Source organism: Neopelma chrysocephalum, unplaced genomic scaffold, assembly GCF_003984885.1.
Source record: "Neopelma chrysocephalum unplaced genomic scaffold, ASM398488v2 Primary Assembly neopelma1_69, whole genome shotgun sequence".
Taxonomy (NCBI): domain Eukaryota; kingdom Metazoa; phylum Chordata; class Aves; order Passeriformes; family Pipridae; genus Neopelma; species Neopelma chrysocephalum.
The window spans coordinates 3248913-3260676 of NW_020897729.1; the positions used below are offsets into that span (position 1 = coordinate 3248913).

The 11764-nt window shown below is 62.6% G+C and overlaps 3 protein-coding genes across 6 annotated transcripts in view; 2 read left to right on the forward strand and 1 right to left on the reverse strand.

Annotated features, from left to right (window-relative positions):
- The first annotated feature begins 1364 nt into the window (after positions 1-1364).
- On the forward strand, positions 1365-7559 carry FAM131A (family with sequence similarity 131 member A). 2 transcript variants are annotated; one of them, XM_027685640.1, is made up of 6 exons: positions 1365-1701; positions 3324-3448; positions 4306-4399; positions 4643-4825; positions 5038-5166; positions 5526-7559. In XM_027685640.1, the coding sequence occupies exons 1-6, from the start codon at positions 1671-1673 to the stop codon at positions 5969-5971; spliced, it is 1008 nt and encodes a 335-aa protein (XP_027541441.1). In that variant the 5' UTR covers positions 1365-1670; the 3' UTR covers positions 5972-7559. The 2 variants fall into 2 exon arrangements, with proteins under 2 accessions (XP_027541441.1, XP_027541442.1); XM_027685641.1 differs by lacking the exon at positions 1365-1701 and adding an exon at positions 2417-2900.
- Positions 7560-7802: 243 nt separating this feature from the next.
- Positions 7803-9634, forward strand: LOC113968773 (heat shock protein beta-7-like). The gene is given in 4 exon segments (XM_027685642.1): positions 7803-7944; positions 8756-8850; positions 8852-8908; positions 9446-9634. Coding segments are annotated over 4 exon segments (483 nt in total).
- A 134-nt stretch (positions 9635-9768) lies between these two features.
- CLCN2 (chloride voltage-gated channel 2) overlaps positions 9769-11764 on the reverse strand; it is a 13664-nt gene continuing 11668 nt past the window's right edge. For 2 of the 3 annotated variants that reach the window (XM_027685639.1, XM_027685637.1), the window contains exons 20-24: positions 11555-11605; positions 11013-11051; positions 10693-10797; positions 10532-10618; positions 9769-10451 (exon numbers count right to left, since the gene is read on the reverse strand). In XM_027685639.1, coding sequence (XP_027541440.1) covers positions 10245-10451; positions 10532-10618; positions 10693-10797; positions 11013-11051; positions 11555-11605 — 489 coding nt within the window. In that variant the 3' untranslated portion in view covers positions 9769-10244. The remainder of the gene's footprint in view (positions 10452-10531; positions 10619-10692; positions 10798-11012; positions 11052-11554; positions 11606-11764) is intronic. The other variant, XM_027685638.1, reaches the window with a different exon arrangement.

Below are 11764 nucleotides of genomic sequence, written 5' to 3' on the forward strand. Positions count from 1 at the left end.
AGGGCAGATGGTAGGTACCCCCCATTCCAGGCCTGGGAGGGTGGCAAGGGGGTTGGATATGCCTGCAGCCAGGCCCTCTGGACTCCCCTCGCTGGCTCTGCCTGGCACAGGGTGTCCTGTGGTGGATCAGGCAGCCTTGCCAGCAGCTTGGCTGTGGAGCAGAGAGTCCTGATTGTCCTGAAGTCTCCCTTTTCCCACAGGCACAAGTGGCAGAACCTGTGTGGTCTCCTCGGGGTAGGAGATGGGAGATGTGTGCCAGATTCCTCCTACACTTTCCCATGTGGGAGGACATTTTTCTCTCAGCCCCCTCCTGCCTTGTCTTGCCGTTGGAGTGGAGATGGGGCAAAGCTGGGCCCTGCTGGAGGTACCCTGTGGGGTGTCCCTGTTGGGGACAGAGGCTGGTCTTTGCTGCCTTGGGCTGCCTCTTGCTGAGTCACCCTGGCCATGGCCCAGAGGGTACAGAATAATTAACTAGAGGCTGTTCCCCAGATTAGAGGCTGATCTGTCTGAGCTGCAGCCCTGGCAGCACTAATGCTGGGAAGCAGTTGGCAGGGAAGGGCCTGGGGCCGGGGACTGGCCAGGAGCTCCCCCTGACTGGGAGTGAGTGAGTAATGAGGGAGCCCTTTGAGCGATTTTGGGTAACCTGCTTCCCAAAGGGAGGGCGGCACCCTGGCAATGCCCTCCTGTGCCAGGCAAAAGGTACCGCAGCATGAATTGCCATCAGTAGGTTTCAGAATGAACACATCTTTGGCTGTAGGTTAACCCCTCAGCCCGACCCTCAGCACTGGCCTGGATCTCCTGCAGGGGACGTCTCTGTGATGCCATCAGATGTGATGTCCCTAAGCCTGCACCCACCTGTTCCTGACCCAGGACCCCCTGCCATGGGCTGTGTGCTCTCTCCAGCATCAACGGCCCTTTGGGGGAGGGTAGGGGCAGGCAGGGCCACATCACCCATTCCGTGGGCAGGCCTGGGGCTGAGGGGTGCCCTGTTGCTGCAGGGTCCCAGCCCCTTGTGCCCCCCCCGGGGGGTGCACGGGGGCCCGGGGCCAGGCGGGGCAGCGCTGTCCGCGGTGCTGGCACGGTGCTCTCCTCGGTGCCTGGCCTTCCTCTCCTCCTCCTCAGCCCCCTCCTCTTCCTTAGTCCATCCTCCTCCTCCCCGCGCCCCCCTCCTCTTCCTCCATCCCCCTCTTCCTCTTCCTTCAGCCCCCCTCTTCCTTCATCCTCCCCGGCTGCCTTCATCCCCCCTTCTCCCCTCTCTCTCCTCATCTCCCCTTCCTCCTCTTCCTCCCGGCCTCCCTCTCCCCCGTTCTCCCCTTCCTTCCTCTCCCTCATCCTTCAGCTCCCTCCGCCTCCTCTTTCTCAGCCTTCCTCCCGCGCATCCTCCTCTTCTCCCATCCTCCTCCTCTTCCTCCTCCTCTTCCTCCCGCCTCCCCCTCTCCCTCCTCTTCCTCCCCCAGCAGTGACGTCTCTGGACGTGCTGCTCCCCGGCCCGGCGCAGACATCACCCGGGGCTCTGGCATCGCTCGGGGCTCCGGTACCGCGACCCGGCCCGGCCCGGCAGCGGCTCCGGCGGGGCGCGGGCGCTGCCCAGGGCCGCCCATGCGGCCGGGGGGCGATGCAGGCGGCGCGGAGCCGGCGGTAGTGCCCGCACCGGGGCCCCCCCCGGGAGCATGGGCTGCATCGGCTCCAAAACCACCATCGGTGGGTGAGCGGCACCGGGATGGGACCGGGGGCTTGAGGGGTTTGGGGGTCCTAGAGTATGGAGGGTGTTTTGGGGATGGAAAGGGGGGGATGTGCGGGGGCTGCTGGGGACGGCAGAGCGGCTGCAATGAGGGTGTCAGAGGTTACCAGGGCTGGGGGATATGGGAAGGGCGAGAGCACGGGGCTGCTATAGGGGAGCTGAGGGGGGTCTAAGGGATGGAGTGGTGGTGTATGGGGATTGGGGGCTGTGGGATCTGGAGAGTTATGGAGGTGGAGGGAATACACAGAGAATTGGGGTATCTAAGTATGGTGAGGGTACAGAGAACTTGAGGGCTCTGGGGGACTTGGGTACATATATAGGGTGATGGGGGCTATAGATGGGTGGGGGTTTGAGAGCTCGGGGTTCTGCTCTGGGGCAGCTGGGTGGTCCAGGGAGTGCAGGGAGGTACAGGGATGTGAGGATGTGTAGAGGTTTTGGGGGATTAGAGGGGCTGGGCTGCTGCTTTGGAGGTGCTGGTGGGGGTGCAAGGGGCTTGGGGGATTAGGGTCCTGGTCAGAGTCCTGGGAGGTTACAGGGGTGCTATGAGAGAGACAGAGGTGTTTGGGGGGCTATTGGATGGGCTATGGGGGCTAGCAGGGGTGTGCTGCAGTGTGTGGGGTGCAAAGGGGGTGCTGCAGATGTCTCGGGGGTGTTGCAGGAGGGATGGAGGTGATGGAGGTTGTGGGTGTGATCTGAGGGTGTTCTGGGAGCTGGGTTGGTGGGGGCTAGGACAATGTTGAGGGTGTTGCAGACGTGCTGGCAGGGCTCTGGGGGTGTTGTTGCTAAGGGGGTAGAGGTGTTGATGCTGGAACATCACCACAGGGTGCCCCTGCCCACAGCTGGGAGTGGGGGCGATCCTATCAGCAGTTTCTTTAGGAGCCAGGGTCTACCCTCAGATGTGGGTGGGAGGGAACACTGCTTGCCCCCCCTATATCCCGCTTCACGGCTGGTTTACGTCAGCCAGGCCCACCTCGCTGCAGTGGAAATTAGGCTCTTCAGGGACACCCCAGTCCCTTTGGGACTGGCCTCTCCAGGGGGCTGCAGTGACAGAAGACCCCCTCCCTGGGCCAAGTGCTTGAGAGTCAGTGCCTGAGGGTGTGGGCAGTCATCCAGTTGGGGTTCCAGTGCTAGGAGGTCATGCTGTTGGAGCGAAGGATGGGTATGTCTATTGCCCCTATTCCTTCTTGCTTTTTTCCTTCCTGCCCCAGAGATGGGGAATTGGAGAGGGGGGTTTTGGAGACAGTGGAGGTGCACCAGCCCCCCGCAGGCATGGCCCAGTGCTGCCTTCCTCCATACACCCAGCCCCTGGCCCGGTCCATGCCCCCAAGCCTGGTCCAGCTGCCCCATCCCTGCTGAAGCAGCTGCCAAGCTCGGACAGGCGCCTGGTCCCCAGTGCCAGGTTGGGGCCCTGCGTTACCGCTGACACAGGTGGAAGAGTTGCCCGGGCATGAGTCACTGGTGCTGCAGCAACGAGTTGTGTCTGGTCTCAGACTGGGCAAGAGGCTGCTACTGTAGGGTGGGGGGTTGAGGGGGCTTACTGGGGGGACAGAGGTGCTGAGGTTGGCCCCGGCTCTTCCTGCAGTGGCCGTGGACACGACGCTGTGTGTGGAGTGGAAGGAGGTGAAGGCACTGTCACCGCTGAGTGCTGCCCGCCCACTGCCCCGGCTGGTTCGCCAGGCCTCCTTCGACAGCCAGGACTTCCTCCAGGTACCACTGAGCCCAGACATGCCCGGCTGGGGTATCTGTGTGCTGGTACCCCATGGCAGGGCACCCGTCCTGGCCATGGCCCTGCCATCTCGCAGCGGCTCGAGGCTGCTCTGACGTCAGCCATGAGCCGGGCTGTATCCTGGGAGAAATCAGTCCACGGTGCCTCGTTGCCATGGCAATGCAATTTGTTGCGCGCCTCCAAATCCCACATCGCTTCCCCCGTGGCCATGGGCTCAGGGCCTGGCATGGCCGAGATAGCAATGGGGACATGCAGCGGGATGTCCCGGTGTGGTGTGTGTGCTGGGGAGTGGGTGCTGGGGAATCCACCTGTTCTGGCCTTGCACGTGCATGTGCACAAGCTGGGGAGTTAGTGTCACCAAGTAGCACAGGGCACACACATGTGTGGGCACACAAGTGTGCAGGTGCACTTGCATGTACAGCGAGTTCACACGTATGCACAGCGAGGGCGTGCCCCTGTCTCACTCACATTTGCTTGTCTGTGTGTGTGTGCACATGTGTTTACCTGAGCGGACACATGCCGGTGTGTGTGCACTGAGCACATCTGTGTGTGCACAGGTAAAAGTGCAGGTGTGAGTGTGCACAGTGCATGTCCACACAGTGTCAGATCATGGCTGTACAGTGTGGGAGAGTGCACCCAGGCACAGGTGAGTATATCCACTGCCCTGCGTGTAGGGACTGTGGCCACCCCTCTGCACACATGTACATCTGTAACATGTGCACGTTACACCCCAGGCGCCTCGGAGTGGACACCAAGTGGGGTTGAGCCCAGTTCCTGGAGCATGGGGTTCACAGAAGGGTCACAGCAGGGTCTGTGACACTGCTGCCCACTCTGGCAGGTCAATGTTGAGGACACCGTCGAGATGCTGCCCAAGTCGCGGCGCGCGCTGACCATCCAGGAGATCGCTGCCCTGGCCCGCTCCTCGCTGCACGGTAACTGTTCACATGGGGCTGCGTCTGGGCAAGGGGCTCTCCTGAGATGAGTGGTCTGGGCTTCCTGGGGAGGGCATGGAGGTCAACCCTGTGGAGTTTGGGTGGCTCAAGGGGTCCCTGGTGCCCAAGAGGAGGGCATGGGATTGCCAGGTCTCAGGGGCTGGAGGCGGGGGGTTCTGGGTCCCAGGGCAATGAGTTCTGTGAGGGACACTTGGGGTGCTGACATGGGGATGCATCCCATAGGCATCTCGCAGGTGGTGAAGGAGCACGTGACGAAGCCGACAGCCATGGCACAGGGCCGCGTGGCCCACCTCATCGAGTGGAAGGGCTGGTGTAAGCCAGTGGAGTCACCTGCTGCCCTGGAGAGCGCCTTCAGCTCCTACTGCCACCTGAGCGAGGGCGAGCAGGAGGCGCGATTTGCTGCCGGTGGGCACCGTGGGGCATGGCCAGTGGGCATCGTCCTCACTGTGGCCGAGGGCACGGGTGGTGGGACAGGTTGTCCCCGTCCATCCATCCATCCATCCATCCATCCATCCATCCATCCATCCATCCATCCACTGGGGGCATAGAGGTGCTGGGGCAGGGGGATTTGGGGGCACCTCCCTGCATGCATTTGACCTGTGCCTGTCCTGTGCCAGGTGTGGCAGAGCAGTTTGCCATCGCTGAGGCCAAGCTGCGAGCCTGGTCCTCGGTGGATGGGGACGACTCCAATGACGAGTCCTATGACGAGGACTTCCTGCCCTCCACAGAGAGCTCCCAGGCCACCGGTAAGTGCCATGGGGAGCAGGCAAGTGGCCCTGCTGCCACTGTGGGTGTCCCACCACTGAGGGTCGAAGGAGCTGCCTGGCACATTCCCCAGCCTGGCCATCTCTACACAGGGCAGTGCTCCTGCCTGGCACCATGGCAAACAGTGCCCATGCCAGGGATGGGGAAGCCCTTTAATGTGACAGCCTCCCTGGTGCCAGAGCGTGTTTTGCTTTTCCTTTGGTGGTTACCAGTGCATGCAGCAATTTGTGGGCAAAGAGATCATGGGGCTGCTCCCAACCTGCTGGGCACAGGGGAGGGGGCAGCTGACATCCGTGGTACCCTCAGCCCTGGACTGACCCAGTGTCCTGGTTCCCCACAGAGCTGTCTGGCACGATGCCCGCCAGCGCGCTGCTGCGAGACCTGCTGCAGGGCCACCTGTGCCAGCTGGGCGTGCGGCACGGCTCCTGCGAGCCCGAGAGCGACTCCTCGCACACCCTCTCCCCTGAGACTCTCTGCTCCAGCCTCTGCAGCCTGGAGATGGTGTCCCCCTCCGAACTCACTGCCAAACTGCTGGGCTCCCTGGGGGGCGAGGACCTGCTGCTGCCCAAGCTGCCACCCCCAGCCAGCCAAAGTGCCTTGCGGGGCCTGGCACGGCTCCGGTGCCAGGACTCCCTCTACTCCGTGTCCTACGCCGAAGCCTGCCTCTCACCCGCGGAGGATGAGGTGGTGCTGAGCAAGGACTTCCCTCTGCGCCGGAAAGTCTCCGATGTCGCCTCCTCCGGGGTGGCATCGCTGGAGGAGGAGGAGGACGCCGAAGATCCCTGATGCCCCCCAGGGTGCCCTGCCTCTCCTGGTGGGGGTCCAGTCCCCCTACCGAAGTCCTCTGGCCAGACCCCATACTGGGCAAGGAACGGGCCCTGCTGCTGCTCCCCCTCGCTATCCGGGCGCAGGAGGGGCTTGGGGGACCACTGCAGCCCCCCCCAGCCAGTGTGCCCCCACTGTGCCCTGGCCCTGCTTGGCCACATCGTTGCCCTCCTGGAATTTTGCATGAGAGCAGGGAAGAGGCGCAGGGAAGGGCTCGGGGGGTCCGTCCCCCACCCTGATGCCCAGATGTGGCCCCCAAAACTAACAAGACTAAATAAGTGGGGCTGGCTGTTCGCATGTTCTCCCCCAAACCACCCTGGGCTCCCCTTTTGGGCACAGGCCCCCACCCCCCCCACCATTGGCATGGCTGAAACTCTCTGAGCATCCTGTGGTGCCCTCACCACCCTGAGCCAGGATGGTGGTGGCCATTTGGGGTGGGAGGGGCTTTTCTCCTCTCTCCCTGGCCAACTTTTATCAGACCGAGTTTTAAACTGTGAACTGCTGCCTCGGTACATGGGGCTGCCAGAGAGACACTGTGGGGGTGCTGGGTGTGCTGGGGGGCTGCGGATGTGCCGTGGTGCTGGGACTTTCTATACTTTTGTACATGCATGGGGCTGACATAGGAAGACTGCAGGGCCAGGTGGGCATGGGCCCTCAGGATGGTGGCTTTGGATCACCAGGACAGCAGCCCCAAGCCAGCCCTTCAGCAAGGGGCTCAGCCCAGCCAGGGCTCCCCAAATCTGCTGTGAGGCAACGCTGGGTGGAGAGAGGGGGTAGGCAGTGGGACTGATGTCCCTGTCCCCAGGTCACTCACCACTAGCAGGGAACCAAGTGCCTACATGAAGGGCGACCAGCCCCCCCCCTGTCCTGGCTGGGGGTGGCACCCCCACCTCGGGGGCCCCCCCAAGCCCATGCCAGGGGTTCCAGGCACGTGGTTTGGGGGAGGAATGCCAGTTTTTGCCAACGCTTGCACGCCCCTTCCTGCATGGCACGTGTTCTTGTAGGGCCACTCTCCCCCTGCATGCTGCTCCTCACCCAGCCCGGCCATGGTCCCCTGGCCTCTCATCCCAGGGTGCCCCAAGCACCTGCTGCGCCCCTGCTCCTGTGCACCCCCAGCACCCCCACAAGCCTTTGCTGGGCACAGCCCCTGTTCTCCCTCCCTACCTTGGGGTGCCCACTGTGGGGCTGCCCCCCCAACCCCGCCCCTCCATCGCCAAACTGTGAGGGGCTGCAGGGGCTGGCAGGCCTGATGCCACGCCAATGGGCTCCTTGCCACTCCCTCCCACTCCCTCCCGAGGGCAGCAGATGCTCCCCAGGGTACAGGGATAGGATGGGATGGCGAGTCTGGGATGCCTGCAGATGGGTGGGGGGCTTTGCTCTGTGTGTGTGTGCATGTGCACACCTGGGAGCGCATGGGCATGTGCACGCATGTGCATATCTGTGGGGCTGCCTGAGCCCCCCACCCCGCTGCGGCGGTACCTGTGGGGTGTCCACACCGTGGCACCCCGTCCTCTATCCTGCCAGGTCTTGAATAAAGTCAATTGTGCGAGCACTGCGCCGGGAGCCTCTTCTTGCAGGTGGGGGGCACCTCCTCCCCGGGGGGCCAGAGGAGTGGCAGGCCAGTGGTGGCAGTGATGTATCCCCCTCCGCGGCCCCAGAGGCATCAGGCATCGTCCCTTATCTCGCATTCCTAGGGACAGGGTGCCTAATTATGGGCATCTGGCGGTGGTGTCTGGCGGGCGGCTGGACCCTCCCCACGGCAGGGCTCTGGGGGTTGCGGGCAGCAGGCGCCATGGCATCGCTCAGCTCAGCCTCGGCGTACCATGCCGAGCTCATCAGTGCCTACGGGCAGGGCCATGGCGAACCCCGCTTCGAGGGCGACCGGCGGCATGGACCCTTTGGGGCGCGGGCACATGAGGTGTTTGGGTATCCAGGTACGGGGGATGGGGAGTGGGGGGCCCTGCTACCCCGGGGAGGGTCCCTCTAAGGGTTATCCAGCTGCCCTGTACCTGGGCACAGAGTGGGAGTGTCCCCCCTGCACGGGCTGGGGAGGCTGGAAGGGGAACCCTGACTGCCACTCAGGTGCCCTGTGGCTATCTGGACTGTTCTCCAGCCCTCATCCTCCCCAGATGCTTTTTGCTCTCCCTGTAAGCCCCCAGTACCTCCAGTGTCCTGGCTGTCCCCAGGACTACTATGCTCCCTGCTACCCTCTCCCCAGACATTTCTGAGCCTCCCAGTGTCCCCAGACCTACTCATAGCCTTTTCCAGTCTACCCCAACCATCCCGGCTGCCCTTATGTCCTCAGCTCCTCTGTACCCCAGACCCCTTGATGTTCCCTGGTAGCCAACCCCCCCTTTCTTGTACACCCCAAGTAACTCCAGTGCCCTCCTCCCCACCAACCTGCTGCCTCCAGACTTTCCTGGTCATCACCAGGGTTTTCAGCTTCTTGTGCTATTTTCCTGCTGTCTGCAGTTCGTCCAGTGCCCCTAGACTCTACTAGTACCCTCATCCAGACCCCCCATTTCCTTGTTCTACCCCTGGACCACCACACCAGATCACCCAGTACCCCCCTACCCTAGAATACCCAATTCCCCCTGCAACTACCTCAGCACCTTCAATGTCCCCAAACTCCCACTGCTGCCTGCAACCCCCAGCCCTCCCTCCCCCAGTGTCACCAGACTCTCCCACAGCCCCCCACCCCTGGGGACTGTGCCCCCATGCCCATTAGCCCTCCAATGCCCACAGAGTCCCCAGGTGCCATGTACCCCTGCAGCCTGGGCACCTGGGTGCGTGCCCAGGGTGACACCTACCAAGTGGTGGCCGACGTCAGCCAGTTTGAGCCCCCCTGACATTGTGGTGACCACTTCCAACTGCCATGTCTCCATCCAGGCAGAAAAGGTGAGGCACCCCGAGGGGGCAGCATCCCCTCTTGGCCATGGTACAGAGGGGATCCTGCCCCATGACACCCCTCTCCCGTGGGTGGGGGGATGGGGTGGTAACTGGGGAACGGCCCCTACTGGCACTGGGGTAATAAATGAGACCTGTGCCCTAGTGATGGGACAACATTTTTTTTTTTTTTTTTTTTACGTCTTGTGTAGTGGGGTAACTGGGAACTGTCCTCACTGAGAGTGGGGCAACTAGGAACTCCTGCTCAGTTGCATTCTCTGCTGAAGGTGGGCAATTGGGAACAGCCCTGCTGACACTGGAGTAGTTGGAAATCACCTCACAAGACTTGGGCAACTGCTACCTGCTCCCTGCTGGCAATGGGGTAATTGGGAATTGTCCCTGAGTCACTGGGAACTGCCCTATTGAGCTTCCTGCTGGAGCCAGGGTGACTGGCAGTTGCCCCATTAGTAGCACTGGGTTTAACTGGGGATGTGCTGTGTACCACCATGCCACACCGTATTCCACTGCACCGGTGCTGCCTTCCCACAGGTGGCTGAGGATGGCACTGTCTGTGATACCTTCACCCACAAGTGCCAGCTGCCAGAGGACACGGACCCGCTGTCGGTGAGCTGCACCCTCACTGAAGCCGGCACTCTGGTCATCACAGCCCGGCGCCGTGCTGGTGCCCGCCCTGGCCAGCCCCCTCCGCTGCTGTACCGCAGCGAGGCCACGCTGTGAGCGGCACTGGGAAACGAAAGGCTCGTACCCCAAGTGATCCCAATCCCGGGGCTGTGGTGAGGTTCAGCTGGTGCTCACTGGCTGTGCCCCTCCTCTCAGCTCCTCAGTGCTCTGGCTCTGTTTATAAAGTCCTTTTATTAAATTAATATAAAAATCTCTGTATTTACAGGGGGAGGGGTGTCCAGCAGAGAGGTGGAAGGACCCCCCGTTCCCAGCTAGGAGGTGCTGAGGACAGGGGGCAGTGCCCACCCCTGTCCCTGTGGGCATCCCGATCTGATGCCCCTCTGCCCCCCTGGGCCACCCCAAGCAGGGACACTGTGGTGCCCATGGAGGGGGGTAAGGGCAGTGGCCCTTCCAGGGGGCACCAGGGGCTTGGGGGAGTGCAGAGGTAGCAAAGTGGGAAGCCCCAAGAGCTGGCAGGTAGTTGGGGAGCAGAGGCAGGCTGGGAGACACCCAACCTATCCCCAGCACAGGGAGGGGGCAGTGGCACTGGATTGAGGGTGCCCACTCCTGTGCTGAGCCTGGTGTGAGTGGGCACAGGGCAGGCATTCCCTGGCACCTGCCAGGGGCCCCTGCGGCTTCTGGTGACACAGGTGGGACCTCAAGGGACTCACTGGCCCTTGGGAGTGTCGTCATCATCATCGCCCCCGGGACTGGCCTCGCGGGGCATGGGGTGGTGCTGGTGGCGGTCCCAGAGCTGGCGCAGGGCTGTGGTGTCGGCGTCGCTGGTGCTGGCGGTGCTGTCGCGGAAGCTGGCGAGCGGTGGGCGCACCTTCACCCCCTTGGCCGTCAGTGAGCCCTCAATGGCCTTGCGCAGCTGTGGGCACCCCAAAACCGTGGGCAAACAGCTCCAGGTTCTGCTCCGTGCCCTTCTAAGTCTGCTGCCCCCCTGCTCACCTCCTTGAGGGACACCATGCCCACCAGGCGCCCGATGCTGGTGACAAATGCGTGGTCCAAGCCCAGCAGCGAGAAGATGGTGTGGGTCTGCAGGAGGAGCGTGGGATGAGTTGGTGGTTGGGGGGGTGTGGGTGGGGGTCTGGGGTGGGGTGTGGGCGCACCTTGTGCAGTGAGGTGTGCTCCACCAGCTGGAAGGGTGCGGGGTCGATCTTGGCACTGCTAAAGTCCACCAGCTGGTCCAGTTGCTGCTCTTCCCACTCCAGGATCTGGGGGGGTTGTGCCATTGGGCAGGATTAGGGGCACGGCTTCCCCCAGGTGCCAGCAAGGGCCCCCTCATCCTCCCTACACCCAGTGTTATGGAGAAATCAGTGTCATCCACCCCCCACCTCCCCTGCCCACCTCACGCCTTGGCACCCCCCTTGGGATCTCCGGAATCCCTGTGGGTAGGTAGGGTCCTACCCACCCCTGCCCACCCCCTCACCTCTGCTGGGGTCATCTTGTCACCCAGGATCATCTCCTCCTGCAAGAGAGGCGTGTTGGAGCAACCCAGAGGGCAGCAGGCAGTGCACCCGCATGCTGGCTGCAGGCAGGGTATGGGCAGGATATAGGCAGCACATGCAGGCAGAGCGCAGGCAGCACGTGGGCAGGTTGGGGCAGAGCAGGTCAGGTAATGTGATTGGTTGGCAGGACATTGGTCACACCCTGATTGGCCCAGATGGGACAAGCCAAGCTCATGATTGATTGGTGGAGAAAATGCAAGGGGTGCCATGATTGGCTGAGCAAAATGGGGCAGGTCCCAAGGCCATGACTGGCTGAGAGGCTCCATGTCCTGATTGGCCAGGAAGGTTTGGGACTGATTGGCTGAACAAAATCATAACTGTCCGGGATTGGCTGCACAGACACAGGCCTGATATTATTGGCCAGGCAGAATCTTGGCAGGTCCCTGATTGGTTCAGAGAACCCATGCTAGGCTCCGATTGGCTGAGAGGAGCTGTGCCCAGGCTGTGATTGGCTGCAGCTTACCACAATGGAAATGCGGACGCGTTTGGCCTTGTGATAGGCTGTGCCCTGGGCCTGGCACCGTGGGAGAGATGGCGGAGTTAGGACAGGGCGTGGAGTGGGGTGGTATAGGATGGAATGGAGTGGGATGCGACGCGATGGGATGGGCTAGGATGGGGAGAGATGGGCAGGGATGGACAGGAATGGGATGGGATGGGATGGGATGGGATGGGG